This window comes from Lactuca virosa, chromosome 5 (genome assembly GCF_052849685.1).
Source record: "Lactuca virosa cultivar CGN04683 chromosome 5, Lactuca_virosa_CGN04683_v6, whole genome shotgun sequence".
NCBI classification, from domain to species: domain Eukaryota; kingdom Viridiplantae; phylum Streptophyta; class Magnoliopsida; order Asterales; family Asteraceae; genus Lactuca; species Lactuca virosa.
The window spans coordinates 341,694,146-341,707,783 of record NC_136430.1 but is presented as its reverse complement, the minus strand read 5'-3'; the positions used below and the strand labels follow the sequence as shown (position 1 = coordinate 341,707,783).

Sequence of the window (13,638 nt, the reverse complement as noted above, 5' to 3'; positions counted from 1 at the left end):
ACATGGTAGTTGCTTATGGTGTCCATGGTTGACATACAGATGACATATGGGCCATTGGTCAACATGGTTGTTGCTTATGGTGTCCATGGTTGACATATGGATGACATATGGGTCATTGGTCAACATGGTTGTTGCTTATGGTGTCCATGGTTGACATATGGATGACATATGGGTCATTGGTCAACATGGTTGTTGCCTATGGTGTCCATGGTTGACATACGGATGACATATGGGCCATTGGTCAACATGGTAGTTGCTTATGGTGTCCATGGTTGACATATGGATGACATATGGGCCATTGGTCAACATGGTTGTTGCTTATGGTGTCCATGGTTGACATACGGATGACATATGGGCCATTGGTCAACATGGTAGTTGCTTAAGGTGTCCATGGTTGACATATGGGCCATTGGTCAACATGGTAGTTGCTTATGGTGTCCATGGTTGACATATGGAGGACATATGGGCCATTGGTCAACATATATCATTTGTGCCGGTTGTGTATTAAAATTAAAAAATTTCAAATACTTAATTTTGAAGGAAATATTAATTTTTTAAATAATTTTATTAATAATTTAGGGTCCCCGATTAATCCCTGCTGAGTCTGATTAATCGCTTATTGCCAGTCGACCGTCGAGCTACCGACGAGCGATTTTTACAACCTTGATTAATTAAAATAGAAATTGATTTTTCTTTTATATATGAGTTTTTACAAAACTACCCTTAATAATTCAATACGAGTCATTGTATGTATTAGGATAATTTGGTCATTTTGTAATGGAACATCTTCTAGGCGCCATAATGTTTTCCGACGAAACACGTTGTTTCAGTTCTTCACTCTGAAATTCAGTCACTTTGAAACATCCCCAACTTAAAAATTCCGACAGACAAAAAACCCTAAAATCAATTTCGTAGAATCGTTATCTTAGTGAATGTTTATTATTATGGAAGACAGTACTTCATCTAAGATTCAATCAAGAAATCAAACGAAATCGCTATCAGACACGTCATTTGAAGTGATGGAGAAAATAATAGTCGACTTGGCAAAAATTTCAGCAGTCGAGGCTTTCAGGATGAAGAGTTTGTAAGTTTTGCCTTTGATCATTCTATTTCACAAGTGTATTTGAGTTGTCTTTACATTATCGAGCGAATATTGTGTTTCGTTTGCAGTTGCAGATTCTTCAACGAGGCAGTAAAAACGGATGAAGTATATAAACATATGGAGTTAGATGGATTACGATTTCGTGTTTGCTCTGACCAGAGACATACAGTTGTCAATAAATGCATAGAGATGAGAAAGCCAAATATTCTATTCAGGAATGGATTGGTTCGTTGTTGTATATATGCATAGTAGTAATAAATCTGTTACTTGTTTTGCATAACTTTAACTAGAAATTATGTGTTTAATGTTTTTTTCAGATGAAGTTATTTTTCTTAGAAGCTGAACATGAAGGGAAAACGATGCTTGAAGAAGCATCTGCACTGGGACATTTGGATTCAACATTTGTCCTGGGAATGATGCTGATGGCTGAAGGGAGACATAGGAAGCACGAAGCTTTGGACATGTTGAACAATGCTTACCGCAAAGCAAAAGGTAAGTGGAATCTTAAAGCAACTTGTTCTGTGAATGCTACGGCTACACCCGCAGACTTACAACACTTCCAACACTATCTGACAACCTTGTGAATGCTACGCCTACACCCGCAGACTTACAACACCTCCAACAATGTCTGACAACCTTGTAAATGCTACGACTTCACCCGCAGACTTACAACACTATCTGACAACCTTGTGAATGCTACGACTTCACCCGCAGACTTACCACATTTCCAACTAATCCAACCGGCGCCCATGATCCTACCGCTAATTTACCGATCCGAAAACATCTCAATGTTGCGCACTCATGCGGTCTAACCTCCCAACTGAACTCAAAGTACCGACTGGAACCCAACCTGGTTCTCTCCTCCAAAGCCTGCTATCTGCCGATAAGAAGACGCAATCCGGATGCTAGGGAGTTTCCCGAACTCCCACCTCGCAGAATCCTACATTCAGACAGCCACTACGGCTGCCTTCCCTTCCCCGATGGGGATGAGAGGCCCATCTCGGTCTCATACCTGTCCCTGTCCCGAATACCTGTGCGATTCTCCCCCACTTAGATTCGACTAAGTCTTCACAATACATGAGATTTGAAGGATTCCCAATCCTTCTTACTCTTAAATAACCAACTGCTGACAACCTGTTTCTTACCTGTGTGAGTGCTCTATTACTAGCCCAAATCCCCAAGGACCACGCTACTCCTAAAGATCAGACAAACACTTCCCGAATCCCAACGAGACTAATAATCTCAGACGCCTTGAAATGATGCCTCTCCTATATCTTGAAGTCCAAATAACTGATGCCCAGACCAAAGCCTCAACAGTAAACCACTTCCCCCGGCGCTTCCAAAAACCGACTCGAGCACACTGGATGAGTTACCAATCCTGACCGTAGACCTTTCATATCACGTCTCTGAACCGATCTCGACCATAAACCTAGATAACATTGAACGCACCAACCCATCAAAGAGTGAAACAACCTTTCACTAACCACCCCGTAACTCACGGTATGCAATTGGCATATGACAATGTTTGAGGGTATAATCCAATCACAAGCAAGGAAACAAACCCAGAGATACCCTTATTAAAACCCTTGAAACGAAAACTCTTGTGCGGTTCCCCGCAAGTACCACACTGAATCCGGCCCTGCTGGTCCTTCAAAAGCTGACTCGAACTCTTGGGCCCCTTCCCAGGACCCCCCCAATGTATGTACCTGATCTGGTCCCTTCTTCCCTATGTGCCCCAAACCAATCCCTGCTCTCGAGCTCTAGAAATCATATCATTCAGGGTCTCGCACCCTAGCACACTCACCAGCTCCATCGTCCATGGCTGAACTGCAGTAGCTGAAGCAACCTTTTCCCTAAACCGGGCTACAAACTACCCCCAAGACATAGTCTCTAATCCTGAAAGTGCAACAAATCGCATAATCAATCCTTGTCGCCTGTTATAAGAGATCCAAGGTGGACTCAAAATCCTGACAGTCCTTCCGCTAACTGGCTCACCACCAGAGTCGGGACCAAACCCTGGTCCTTCCCCTTGCGTGCTCATCTGCATTCTGCATAGCAGCTATCCCAACGGTCCAATCATAACCAAGAGTTATCCTTCCCAAGCTTCTTAGATTCTCCAAGACTTTCCCCGATTCGAGTATGGATCTTGTGCTTTCAGTAGTACGGGCCCAATACTACCTTCCACGCCTATCCATACTTTCCTCCGGAATCATCCTGAATCCTTTAAGTCACCTACTCCCCTGATGTACTAAATGTATGCTAAACAGCAACACAATATCCCCCGAAGCATCTCCTAGGCTCTCCTAGGTTCCCAACCCACCCTGTCCTCAGCTGCTGAAAGATTCCCAGTAATGTCAACTAACTACCTTATGAATATAGCCACATGCAACAAAGATCAGATAATCCTTCGAGTAACAGGCTTAATCCTAGAACGGTTAGACTCAAACGAGAGTTGCGCAATAAGGCCAACTCCATCACTCTGAGATTATCCGGCATGTGCCACATGTGACCTAGCATATTCACTTAGTAGCTATCTCACATTGCTATATGTCCCACAAAGCACAAAGCAAGCAGCATTCGGACAACGAAAAAACTAACCACATATTCCAGTCAAGCAATTCTATCTACACGTCCAAGTCACAATCAGGTGACTCATGTCACTAGTCTCATCCTGGGCTTACCCTAGGGTAATCTCCGACCCACAAACTATCATAGAACATTCGGCCCATAAACCACAACCCATGCTGTCCACATCCACCCTCGCTGTCGGCTGCCTTATGCATGCAAATTATACACAGAACAGGATCTAATAGACTATCTAATAATAGACTCTACCCTAGGACCACAACCAGACAAGGAACATGAAATAAGGCAAAATCAATTATTCTAAGGCTATAAGATCCTAACCGTATACAATTTTAAAAGCATACACATAGCAGTTACAAATACCAATTATCATTCTCATTCCAGCATGGCATCCAATATTCTCACGGCTACAAGCATCACATATCAGGCCAACCTATTGCTGACTTCTCAACACTAGCATGCAAGTCTACCAGCTCATACAACATATACATGCATCTCCCCTAGCCCTAACTAGCATGCGATTCACAGATTCATAATCAAATCATAACAGGTAACAAATGTGGGTATTCTGGGAAAACTTACTTGAGCTCGGTTGATTGCATGCACCACACCCTTTCTTGTCTTAGAAAACCTTTTCCTTGAAAACCTTTTCTTTTGAAAATTTTAGAAAACTTTACAGATCCTCAGTTTGAGTCCAGACACACCCGAAGGTATCCCCGAATCCCTCAAACCAAGGCTCTGATACCAACTTGTAACGACCCAAAAATCAAGGGTAAAAATTTCATTTTTAATATAGCTAAAACATTGATACCAATTATTTCAAACATTTCAAATCCTCATTAAGTAAAACATTTATCAGAGTCCGTCCCAAAACCATTCATTGCGGAAATCATAGGTGTGTGCACTGCGATCAATCCGAGCCCTTCCTTTCCAAAACGATGATACCTGAAACCATAAATAAACCTGTAAGCAAGAAGCTTAGTGGGTTTCCCAGAGCATACCACACACACAATCCACATATCATGTTAGCTATAAAGCTACCTCTACCACATAGCACATATCGATTAGCTATAAAAGCTACCTCTACCACATATCACATAACAATTAGCTATAAAAGCTACCTCTACTACATATCACATATCAATCAGCTATCAAAGCTATCTCTACCGTTAGCCACAAAGGCTATCTCTACACTTAGCCATAATGGCTATCTCTACCCTTAGCCCTGAAGGCTATCTCTACCATTAGCCCTGAAGGCTATCTCTACCATTAGCCGCAAAAGCTATCTCTACCACATAACACTGCATAAATATGCCACACACCTCTACACAACAAGTAAACCAACTATCATAAAATGGGCCGACCTTGGTGCCTTAGACCCATTGGTATGGTGAGGAGACTCACCTCTTGGATGCTGAGTTGAGAAGCTAGAATTAGATATGTCCCACGTGCTGCTCCCACTCAGCTGCCTATAATCATTATGTGATTAACTTGTCATGATCCCATCATTACCCTTAAAGTCAACCCTGGTCAAAGTCAAAGTCAACAATCAAGGTCAACAATCCATGTTGACCTCGACTCGTCGAGTATAACCAGCCACTCGTCGAGTTCCTTGCTTAACTTGTCAACTCGCCGAGTCACTTGAGTGGCTCGTCGAGTTCCTTAATGTTCACGACTTCAAACTCTCAACCGCAAACCCCTGGCCGTAAACTCTTTGACTATAAACTCCTTGAGCGACTCGTCGAGTCGATTAAAGGACTCGGCGAGTTCCTTTAGTCCTTCTCGTTTTCGGGCTTTTCCAGTGAGATCTAGAGTCCCAAACTTCAGATCTAGCCTTCCCTAGGGTAGATGTCACGTGAAGTTGCAAACTTTACGTGCATGCAAGGCCTCACATGGTCATAACACCAAAACTAGTCTTCATACAAGGTTCTTGTGCATGGAAAGGGGCTGAACTGCATAAAGGGAGCAACTTTATGCCACTGGGGACCTAAAGAGGTCCAGATCTGGGACCATAAGTCCAGATTCAATCTTGACTTCATTTTTCCCAAAAATGGTCATTCACTTCCAAGAAATGAGATCTAAACAACTAGAGGTCAAGGTCATGACTTTTTACCTTAGAATGGTGGCCAATATGAAGTAGATGTTGGATCTACTGTTCCTCTCCTGTCTCCTTCTATATCCCTTATTCAATGCTCCAAGCTCGCTAAACCAAGCTCTTCTTCTCACTCAACGGGGGTTTACGGACGAAAACTACTTTCTGTAGGGAGATAAGGTGCTAGGGGAGGCCACAAGGGCAGTTAATGATCTTTATATAGGGGGAAACCCCGAAATTAGGATTTTCTCTTTACAGCTCCAACTCGTCGAGTCGGGCCTTCCGACTCGCCGAGTTGGTCCCGATCCGTGTCCATGATTAAATGTCCCTACTCGACGAGTTGAACTCCCAACTCGCCGAGTCCACGCATCAAAACCTTACAACTTTAAATAAAAATAAGTAATACCTGGAACAGGTGTTACAGTTACTTCCTAACTCGACGAGTTCCTATACTACTTAGACTCGTGATCAACCGAGTCAACTCGTCGAGTCCCTTCACAGACTTGTCGAGTTCTACCTAGCATAGAATCGGGACAACCTGACTCAACTCGTCGATTCCCTTTCTGGACTCGCCGAGTTCCCCTTACTGTTTGGGCTATCTTAATGGATTAAGCCCCTACACTTCAGTTCCAAGCTTCATACTTCACATAAACCCTAAAAATGTCCTTTTAAGGGTAAAGTTTCTGACTTTACCCATTAATACCACTTCTTAAAGGGTTTAGCTCAAACCCTAATTCCTTGGGACCTAGTACTTGGTCCTTAAACCATTCATACACCAAACTAAATCTTACAACCTCATATCTAAACCCCTAACACTACTTGGACACGTAAAGTTCCCACCTTTCCCCACATGCATGGCCTTTTGAGGCTAAAAAGGCCAATATGATACTCTATGGATTGCATGGGGGCTCCAATGGCATAAAGTTTGCACCTTTATGTCCTAACAGCCCCTCTAGATCCTAGATCTGGAAGAATACCCACTTGGGTCGATCATTATCCAAAAGCTATCATTCTTGGACCAAAAAACCCACATAAAGAGGACATAAAGAGATCTAATGAACTACTAGTCATGATAGAAACTTGATTACCAGAAAATATAGCAAATGGAGTGTAGTTTCTGGATCTAATCTTCCCCTCTTGGGCCCTCTATCTTCTTCTTCTTCCACAAGCTTCAAAAGCACACAAAGATCACTCAAAATGGCTCACACTCTCAAAGAAAGCTCTAGGGTTTCATGGATTAGGGTTTGGGACATGGAGGCTGGAAATGAGGCCAAAGGGGTGGGGGTTAAGGAGCTTAAATAGGGTGCAAAACCTCGAAATTAGGGTTTCACTCTGGCCGATCTACTCGCCGAGTTGGAGACTCTTGACTCGTCGAGTAGATAGCTTAAACCCTGCGTATAATCTGCCCTCCACTCGACGAGTTAGGGTCACCAACTCGTCGAGTTACCCTTCTAAAATAAATAAATAATGAGTTAAATGCATACCAGGAACCATGCGTTACACTTTATGTAGATAAAAACATAGCCAACATGAATGATAATGATGTCACTTATAAGTAACATCTATGATCCAATAAATTTGTCTTGATACTAAATTGAGAGATTTACTAGTGAAAAATGGGCATATAATGCTTACACATAGGAAATTTAAAAGATGCTTGTTATCAACTTTTATGTTTTGAATTTAATGGTAGAGAATTTACTTAATAACATTCTAAACGAATTTTCTTTTGCGACCTTAGTTTGATTTTCACACAAGATCTCTGAAATATCAGGGTTGAATGTGTGGTTTTTTCTTAAAGATTTAGGTCATTATAGTTATTATATACCTGTATTGTTTTAAAACCTAGTTTTTTTGTTCGCCCGGTGTGGTAATCAAGTTAGGATCAACATTTCAACAGGTTCAACAGCTAGGTCAACCCAATTTTTGGAATTTTCATTCGTTTGATATATTATCTGTTATCTGTTGAACTGCATTATCAAATAATACATCAAGTTCAAATACATAGAACCAAAAACGATGTACATAGTTAGATGCGTTAGAAGATATATAGCAATTCTTTGCAAATTCACCAGGTGAAATATCACTGTCAATAATATTATATTTAATTCATTTTGTATATACTGTTAATACATAATATAAAAACATGTAGTGGAAACATGTTTATATTATTAGCCAAAAACAGCGGTACATTTATATCTTTAAACCAAAATGGAAACATGTTTATATTTTTGATGCAAAACAGGAACATACTTATAGTATTAAACCAAATACCAACGTTCTTTACTTATTCTTCCAAAACATCACCATATTTTTATTTTTTTAAACAAAATAACTAATACAAGTTTGGTTTTTTAACCCAACACATGTAACTATTTTTAAAATATTTGTTTGCAAACTATAACTAATATTACGTTTTTTTAAATTTCAATTTTGTTTTACTTTGTCAACCGTGTAGCACAAAGGTTATAACCTAATACATAATATAAAAACATTTAGTGGATATGTGAGAAAGGTTGATAATGTCTTGTTTACATCCCGATTGATGAGAAACTTTCATTTTTTTTCCTTCTAATTTTCAATCAGATACATATGCTTTTATATCTAAAGTTAATGGGGGTAAAAAAGTACCAAAAATTCCGAGTCACCGGTTCAACCTGATTTTTTAATGGTTTCGGGTCACCGGTTCAACTGGGTTTTTGAGAAACCCGACCAATTTTAAGTCAAAATAAGCAAATACCCAGTTATGATTGGCATGCTCTCTTAATTAGATTATGGTCCAACCAGTTTGACCGACCGAGTCGACCCGTATTTTAAAACATTGTATATCTGATTTAAAAGTGGATTCTAAGTATCATATGGGATTAACTAAGTTAGACTATTTTTTTAATTGTACTAAATTATATGTATAGATGGTAGTTCTGAGCAACATAAAATTATATTTTATCTATAAGAAGTTAAATTAATACAAACTTGTAGCTAAAACTAAAACCAACACAATAAAACGATCAAAAAGTTGGCAAATTACCCAGAATTTATTCAAATATGTAACAAATTATGAATTGGTTTACAAAAAATCTCTTACCACTAGAATTATATCTGGCTATTTATTAAAGTAAGAGAAATTGTATATAAATCAGTCTATTCCGACCAAATTCATTCCGTCTATTTTTGTGATAGACGTAAGTTGTTGTAATTGAAAAATGGATCTGTATACGAAAAGTAGAAAGAAGACAAAAAAATTAATATTATAAAAAGATCCGAGTGAGTGTTGGGTCAAATTCGGAGTGTAGTCAACAAGTCAATAAGGTCGGGTTGTTTAGTTAAACTTAAAAAATCAAAGAAGCAGGCAGGCTGCGATCCTCTATGGCTCCTAGCAGCCTATTTTCTGCATCCTCTCTCCCTGTATATATATAAGCGTCATCACTCCGTTTTCCTAGTAACATCCCTCTCTGTTTGCTCTCTCAAACATTAATCTATACACACAAACACAGTATCAGTCGCAAAGCACTTCAAATCAGAAGGTATGGTTTATATCCCTTCAATTAATGTTAAACTTGTTATACTCTCTGTTTTCGTATAAAGAATCGGATTTGAGTTAGCAATTAGCTGTTTATATATAGATCTAGTGTCGGATGCTTATGATTTTGGTTGCTTTCATCGACTACTTTCGGATTATAAGCATTTCATCTTTTAGATATCATGACTTTTGTGTGTTGAGTGATTATTCTTTTGAATGATATGAGTACAGTGGTTAAAGTTGTATAGTTGTTTGTACATGTGTATTTGATTTTCGTTTTTTCTTTTGAACGAACAGATATCCGATTACATATCGATATGGCTCCAGCTGCTGCAACCAATGGTTCAGATTCGATCAAACCTAGAGGTATTTTAATATTGCTGCATCTGCATGTATATTCTTATTGGAATTCTTGTCCTATGTAATTCTTTATTAGATTGTTCACGAATAGATTCCTTTTTCTGTTCTCTGAAAAAGAATAATAAAATATTAACCCTCACAACTGATTTCTTCATTCTTCACAATTTTCGAACTATATGTAGATCTATCTATTTATTTTTTATATTCTCTTCAAGATTTCATTCTTAATATCTTCGATGTGAATATACTTATATACATCTTTACAATCACAAAGACTAATCTCTCAATCTACATTACAGATGTGTGTATTGTTGGTGTTGCACGTACACCACTTGGTGGGTTTCTTGGTTCTCTTTCATCTTTACCCGCCACAAAACTTGGATCCATAGCAATCCAAAGTAAGTTTCCTTTCATTTCTTTATAAAATCCAAAACATATTATATTGTGTATTGCATACTGAATTCTATTTTTGATTTTCATGTAAAAATTCAGGTGCTTTAAAGAGAGCAAATGTTGATCCATCACTTGTACAAGAAGTTATTTTTGGAAATGTTCTTAGTGCAAATTTAGGGCAGGGTCCCGCCAGGCAAGCAGCATTAGGTGCAGGAATCCCTAATACTGTTGTCAGCACCACAGTCAACAAAGTCTGTGCATCAGGGATGAAAGGTATCTGATTTTAAAATATGATTTATATTCATTTTTGAGATTAAATTGTGGAAAATTTACATTTTTTTGTTTTTGGTAATTGCAGCAACTATGTTGGCAGCACAAAGCATCCAATTGGGAATAAATGATGTAGTTGTGGCTGGTGGCATGGAAAGCATGTCTAATGTCCCCAAATATATTTCAGAAGCAAGGTGAATGTTACCTTTAAATTTAATCATTCTATTATCATAAACTTTGTTTTCATTATAGTAAGGGCTTACAGAAAAAGGTGGAAAATGTTTTGAATTTCAGGAAAGGATCTAAATTTGGACATGACACTCTTGTTGATGGAATCTTGAAAGACGGGTTGTGGGATGTTTTCAATGATTTTAAGATGGGAAATGCTGCTGAAATATGCGCTGATATGTATGAACTTACAAGAGAGCATCAGGTATAGTATATTTAAACTTTTTTTTTTCCTGTTCTTTAATTCACCATCTTTTAGTTCAAAAAAATATTTATGATTAACTGATACATGCAGGATGACTATGCTATTCAAAGTTTTGAGCGTGGTATTGCTGCCCGAGATAGTGGTGCCTTTGATTGGGAAATTACTCCTGTAAGATTTAAAACTAATTTTACTAAAAAAATGGATGCTTAGAGTTTTTAAATTTTATGCTAATGGCGATGTGTGGAACTTTACAGGTTGAAGTTCCTGGGCCAAGAGGAAGACCATCAACAATTGTAGACAAGGATGACGATTTATCAAAGGTGTTGTACCTATATCATATAATCTATTTAATTCGCCTTTTATGGTTGAAATTATTATTCAATTAAATTTGAATTCATTTTCTTTCAGTTTGATCCTGCTAAATTGAGGAAACTTCGCCCAGCTTTCAAGGAAAACGGTGGTAGTGTCACTGCCGGCAATTCCTCTGGCATAAAGTAAGCCACATTATGGAGATTGAGAGATTAGTTTATGTGATTGTAACAATTTATCATACAGTATAATTTCTCCCCGGAGGAATGTAGTTTCTGTTTGGTTTTGGAGTTTCCAAGTATATTCTTGTGTTCAGATTTCTCTATTGTTTTTTCATTGTGCGGGTTGTTAGGAATCTTTGAGGCCATTTTCACAACATATTTGTGCTAATAATGAAGATGTTATTTGTTACGACAGCGATGGTGCTGCTGCACTTGTGTTGGTTAGTGGAGAGAAGGCACTTGAGCTTGGGTTGAAAGTGATTGCTAAGGTTTCCGGATATGCTGATGCTGAACAGGCACCTGAATTGTTCACAACTTCTCCAGCTCTTGCTATACCTAAGGCCATTTCAAGAGCTGGATTAGAAGCTTCTCAAATAGATTTCTACGAAATTAACGAAGCATTTGCAGTAAGCATTCCCGCTTTAATCTAGCTAATCTGGATTACACCTACTTTTTACAAATCTTAATTCTTTCATGTGGGGATTACAGGCTGTCGCTCTTGCAAACCAAAAACTACTCAATTTGGATTCGGTAAGTATTCGACTTACAAAAACATAATCACATGTCATATTATTGTTTGATGGCATTAATAATATTTGGGTGTTCTACTTTCTTCCAGGCAAAACTTAACGTACATGGTGGTGGTGTGTCGCTAGGGCATCCTCTAGGTTGCAGTGGTGCACGTATCTTGGTCACACTATTGGGGGTACGTCTGTTCACAATTGTTTCATATACAGTGTCAGTGTCCCACATCAGCTAGACACAGTCTCATCTGTCTTTATATAAATAGTTAAGGTGGTTTTAATGGTGGGCTATATAATTAATATACAGGTTTTGAAGAATAAAGGTGGGAAATATGGAGCAGCGGGTGTGTGCAATGGAGGAGGAGGTGCATCGGCGTTTGTTCTAGAGCTTGTTTGAAATCTTGCCAGACGAATATTGTTCTTTTTCGGTTGTTTGTTTAAGTTATTGATTTTTTTTTTTTTTTGCACTCGTAAGAGTTGTTCCAAGCGATAAATAAGCGTGTATGTAGTTGAATCTTAGATAAATAAAAATATGTTGGCAGTTGCCTGTTTAATTGTTGTGCATTGCTCTTTACTTTTTGTGAGATGACATTTTTAAAGAACTTGGCATTTAACAAAATACAAACTCTGGTACAAGGTCCAAATAAATTGAAAGATGTTACAAATTTGAATGAAAGCAAAATGTTTGTTTATTTAGACGACATAAACAAAGTTATTTTATTTATTTTGAAATAGAATATAGGTATTTACATCAATTTGATCATACCATATTGTAAAACATGTGTATCCAGCGATTTACACGTTTGAATGCATCTCTGGTGACAGTATTTAGGATCTTCGTGGTACAAGAGATTTGGTGATATCTTTTTAGTTAGATATATAACAATCTATTTCTGTAATAATGATAATAATAATAATAATAATATAACTTTATTTTGTTGAAAATGATTGATATTCATAATTCATGATAATTTTATTGAACAAACATCGAAAGTACACTCAAAGTTTCAATATTTATTTTTTTTCCAGAATTTTTTTATTTAATTTTCATTAAAACATAAAAGTTTTACATAGACGTAGTAGGTAAATGGGCAACAAGCTGCGCTGCTAATCCTTTTTGGACGATGAAACTAATTCTTTTAAAAACCACATCATAGATCATAGATCTTAGGGTCATAACATTACTATGCATGACTTGTTGAACTCTATTGAGGAGCTCCACAACATCTGGCGTAACGAAACTGAAAGTATCAAACGCGAAAGATATAAGCGTGTATTGATTTTTTTTTTGCACGCTTTCTCATGTGTTGTCACTTTACATAAAAAAAGTTATAAACAACATGCCCCACAATGAAAAAGCCACTCTCCAAACTCAGGTGAGACACCTCTATTCGGTTCACATAGGTTCACACATATGCTTGCTTCCTTCCTAACCATTTTTGAAAGAGTTTTATTTTACAATACTTATTTATTTATATAAGCTAACTATTCTAATCTGAACCTACGTTGATGTTATATTATGATATGAAACCTTCGATTAATGGTCGAACGATTATAAGATTATTAGGAAAATGCCATAATGTCACTCTTAACAAAACAAACATAATAAGTCGTTTTCTATCTTAAGTGGACTTTAAAAGGTCGTTTACTTTTCTTTTAATTAATATAATTTCAAAATATGATATATATTTTTGCAGTCAAATGAAAAACCGATCGATTTAGACGTTACACAAGCATCATTTTCTAAAGACCAAATTTCAGAAATCATCCTTGTAGTTTAGAAAATATCACAATTTTAGTCTAAATTTTGAATTTGTATCATGACTCC

At 37.8% G+C, this 13,638-nt stretch overlaps 2 protein-coding genes across 2 annotated transcripts; both read left to right on the top strand.

Annotated features, from left to right (window-relative positions):
- Positions 1-944: 944 nt before the first annotated feature.
- Positions 945-7,955, top strand: LOC145113325 (putative F-box protein At1g67623). Its single transcript, XM_079049428.1, has 4 exons — positions 945-1,084; positions 1,171-1,327; positions 1,420-1,594; positions 7,933-7,955. Exons 1-4 carry the CDS (start codon positions 945-947, stop codon positions 7,953-7,955), a joined length of 495 nt encoding a protein of 164 aa, XP_078905554.1.
- A 1,174-nt stretch (positions 7,956-9,129) lies between these two features.
- LOC145115930 (acetyl-CoA acetyltransferase 2-like) lies at positions 9,130-12,364 on the top strand. The gene is made up of 13 exons (XM_079052284.1): positions 9,130-9,304; positions 9,598-9,666; positions 9,960-10,058; positions 10,153-10,326; positions 10,412-10,517; positions 10,618-10,756; positions 10,847-10,924; positions 11,011-11,076; positions 11,165-11,250; positions 11,483-11,693; positions 11,776-11,817; positions 11,906-11,992; positions 12,118-12,364. Exons 2-13 carry the CDS (start codon positions 9,618-9,620, stop codon positions 12,205-12,207), a joined length of 1,227 nt encoding a protein of 408 aa, XP_078908410.1. The 5' UTR covers positions 9,130-9,304; positions 9,598-9,617; the 3' UTR covers positions 12,208-12,364.
- The last annotated feature ends 1,274 nt before the right edge of the window (positions 12,365-13,638 follow it).